This window comes from Brassica napus, chromosome C3 (genome assembly GCF_020379485.1).
Source record: "Brassica napus cultivar Da-Ae chromosome C3, Da-Ae, whole genome shotgun sequence".
NCBI lineage: Eukaryota > Viridiplantae > Streptophyta > Magnoliopsida > Brassicales > Brassicaceae > Brassica > Brassica napus.
This window is the reverse complement of record NC_063446.1, coordinates 21,365,804-21,368,811: the sequence shown is the minus strand read 5'-3', so window position 1 is coordinate 21,368,811 and position 3,008 is coordinate 21,365,804. Positions and strand designations below refer to the sequence as shown.

The window sequence follows — 3,008 nt, the reverse complement described above, 5'->3', positions numbered from 1 at the left end:
TATGGAGGAGGTTAAGGAGTCATCGGTTTCCGAAGCCATTGCAGAGCTTTTCAACTATGCCAATTTAGACCAAACAGAGAAACATGTTCTCAAAGGTCAAAACCCTTCCATGGTTTTACCAAAAAGAAAACCTTCCATGGATATATTAATCATAATCAGTCATCGGTTTCCGAAGCCATTGCAGAGCTTTTCAACTATGCCAATTTAGACCAAACAGAGAAACATGTTCTCAAAGGTCAAAACCCTTCCATGGTTTTACCAAAAAGAAAACCTTCCATGGATATATTAATCATAATCAGTCATCGGTTTCCGAAGCCATTGCAGAGCTTTTCAACTATGCCAATTTAGACCAAACAGAGAAACATGTTCTCAAAGGTCACAACCCTTCCATGGTTTTACCAAAAAGAAAACCTTCCATGGATATATTAATCATAATCTCGTCGAGAATTTGGGGATTGATGATGCAGATGATGTTGAGAAAGTCGAAGACTACACCCTACGTACAGCTATGGCCTGAATGCATGATCATGGTAACAAAAGTAGCATGTACTTATTTAGTGGGGATGTTTGTATTACCAAATGCATATCTCGAAAAGGTCAATGGAAACGCAAAATAATATCACTCGGTATTTGAAGATTGCACGTTACTTAATTAACAATAGTATTATTTTGACTAATAAACCAAAAATCAGCAAAGATATTCACGTTTAAAAACATTTTAAATGGGGCCATTACTGTCTCAACAAACACAATTACTACATAATTTTTTAATTCGTAAACAGCTACCATGTGTAAAACGATCATACTACCTAAAAACGACTCCAGAAATCAAATAACAAATTAGTATTTAAGCTAGAATCAAGAAAGGGAAAACACCATCAAAATTCTCAGAATCAAGAAATGGATTCAAACTCTCTTCCTCCTCTTTCAGACTCTATTCAACTCCCAGTTATTGATTTCTCGGATCAAAACCTGACACCAGGAACCTCAAAGTGGGACAAAGTGAAGGCTGATGTCCGTAAAGCTTTAGAAGACTATGGCTGTTTTGAAGCTTTCTTTCACAAAGTGTCTTCTGAGCTTGATAAGTCTGTTTTTGAAGCCATAGAAGAGCTTTTCGGTTTACCGATTCAGACCAAAGAGAGAAACGTGTCGGCAAAACCCTATCATGGATATCTAAACCGAAATCTTTACGAGAGTTTGGGGATAGATGATGCTAATCTTGCGGAGAAAGTCAAGGACTTTACCCAGCAGCTATGGCCTGACCATGGAAACAAGAGAATTAGGTATGATCGTGAAGTCAATAATTTATTAGATTATTTGTATGAATATTTTTTTTGGGACTATATTAAACACTTTGTTTGATCAACGCAACTATTTGTGTTTGAAATTTTTCTTTAAAACCTTCCAAGAAATTCAACTCATATATATTTGATTGATCAGTACAACTATTTGCATTTGAAACGTTCCTTAAAACCTTTCATATATATATATATTTTGTGTTGCAATAGTGAAACGATGCATGGGGTTTCTGAGAAATTAGCAGAACTGGATGTGATGGTGAGAAGAATGATACTGGAGAGTTTCGGGATAAAGAAATACATTAACGAACATCTTGATTCGACAAATTACCTTTTCCGGATGATGAAGTATACACCACCTCCTCCTGTTGTTGATGATGTAGAGACCAAAGTCGGTTTACCTTCTCATACCGACAAGAACATCATGACAATACTTCATCAGTATCAAGTTGAGGGTTTAGAAATTCAGACCAAAGACGAAAAATGGTTCAAAGTGAAACCATCTCATCAATATTCTTTCATCGTCATGGTTGGAGATTCTATGTGTGTAAGTTCTTACAACTTCCTTCTAATGTGTAACATTTTCGATACACACCACATACACTATATGTATAAAACTATCGTCTTCATATATCTCGTTGATGTTACAGGCATTTTTGAATGGTCGATTGTCTTCTACATATCACCGAGTCCTGATGACAGCAAAGAAGACAAGGTATTCGACTGCACTGTTCTCGACTCCAAAAACAGGAGTTATCGTAGATTCACCTCAAGAACTTATCGATGAAGAACATCCACGTGTGTTCAAACCCTTTGAATTCAATGATTACCGTGACTTCTATAACACGGAAGCTGGGTTTGCAGCTCAGTCTACTCTCCATGCTTTCTGTGCTCTCTGAAGCATCATTTAATATATCCGCAGCAAGGAATGTATAATTATGTTTGATTGTTTAAATCCATCCAATAATATTTTTGTGTGTTTAGGTTTGATGTATTTTTCTTTTCGTGTAGCGACCAATCAACTGCTTTTGTTATTTGATATGTTTTCACATAATACATGGTTAATCTGAGGAGTGCTGTTCAAACAAAACCCTCCCATGCAGGACCCAGAATATATTTTAAACGGAGTCATATTTTAAATAAAATATTATGTTATATTTTATATATAACATTAATATATGTATATATATTACCATGTACAGTTTAATATTTTGTTTTCACACTTTAAATGATAGTATAATAACAAAATAAAATACAAAAATAAATTGTCTAAAAGTATTAAAATATATATTTAGTTGTTATTATATAAAATTTTTGTACCCAAAAATGAAAAGAAAATGAAAAATGATAGCTAGTGATAATTAAGAAATAATAAGTTTTTGGATTTTGGTTAGGAGAAAATAAAACAAGATGAAAACAATTATTTATAGAAACATATCTGTAAGAAGTAAAACAGATAACAAGAACAAGAAACAATTGTAAGGGCTTTGTATAAAGGAAAGAGGAAATGCTTGCAAACGGAAATTATATTAATTATTAAAAAGTCATTTATAAACAATGGATATATTAATCTTAATCTCTTCGAGAGTTGCAAAATGACCTATATATGCCCACTAATTCAATTTATTTTACCCTGGGTCAGCTGATCCACCTTAATTTTCTGCATGTGTCTGTCCCTGCTTCCATGGATATATTAATAATCTCTTCGAG

At 33.8% G+C, this 3,008-nt stretch overlaps 1 protein-coding gene across 1 annotated transcript; it reads left to right on the top strand.

Moving 5' to 3' along the window:
• The first annotated feature begins 833 nt into the window (after positions 1-833).
• Positions 834-2,434, top strand: LOC106443024 (probable 2-oxoglutarate-dependent dioxygenase AOP1). The gene is made up of 3 exons (XM_048751048.1): positions 834-1,283; positions 1,509-1,845; positions 1,949-2,434. Exons 1-3 carry the CDS (start codon positions 901-903, stop codon positions 2,195-2,197), a joined length of 969 nt encoding a protein of 322 aa, XP_048607005.1. The 5' UTR covers positions 834-900; the 3' UTR covers positions 2,198-2,434.
• The last annotated feature ends 574 nt before the right edge of the window (positions 2,435-3,008 follow it).

Excerpts from the sequence above, each read along its gene's own strand:
- LOC106443024 (XM_048751048.1), top strand. The coding sequence starts at position 901 with ATGGATTCAAACTCTCTTCCTCCTCTTTCAGACTCTATTCAACTCCCA. Across the intron at positions 1,284-1,508 it reads CATGGAAACAAGAGAATTAG|TGAAACGATGCATGGGGTTT; the intron begins GTATGATCGTGA and ends GTGTTGCAATAG. Across the intron at positions 1,846-1,948 it reads TGGTTGGAGATTCTATGTGT|GCATTTTTGAATGGTCGATT; the intron begins GTAAGTTCTTAC and ends TTGATGTTACAG.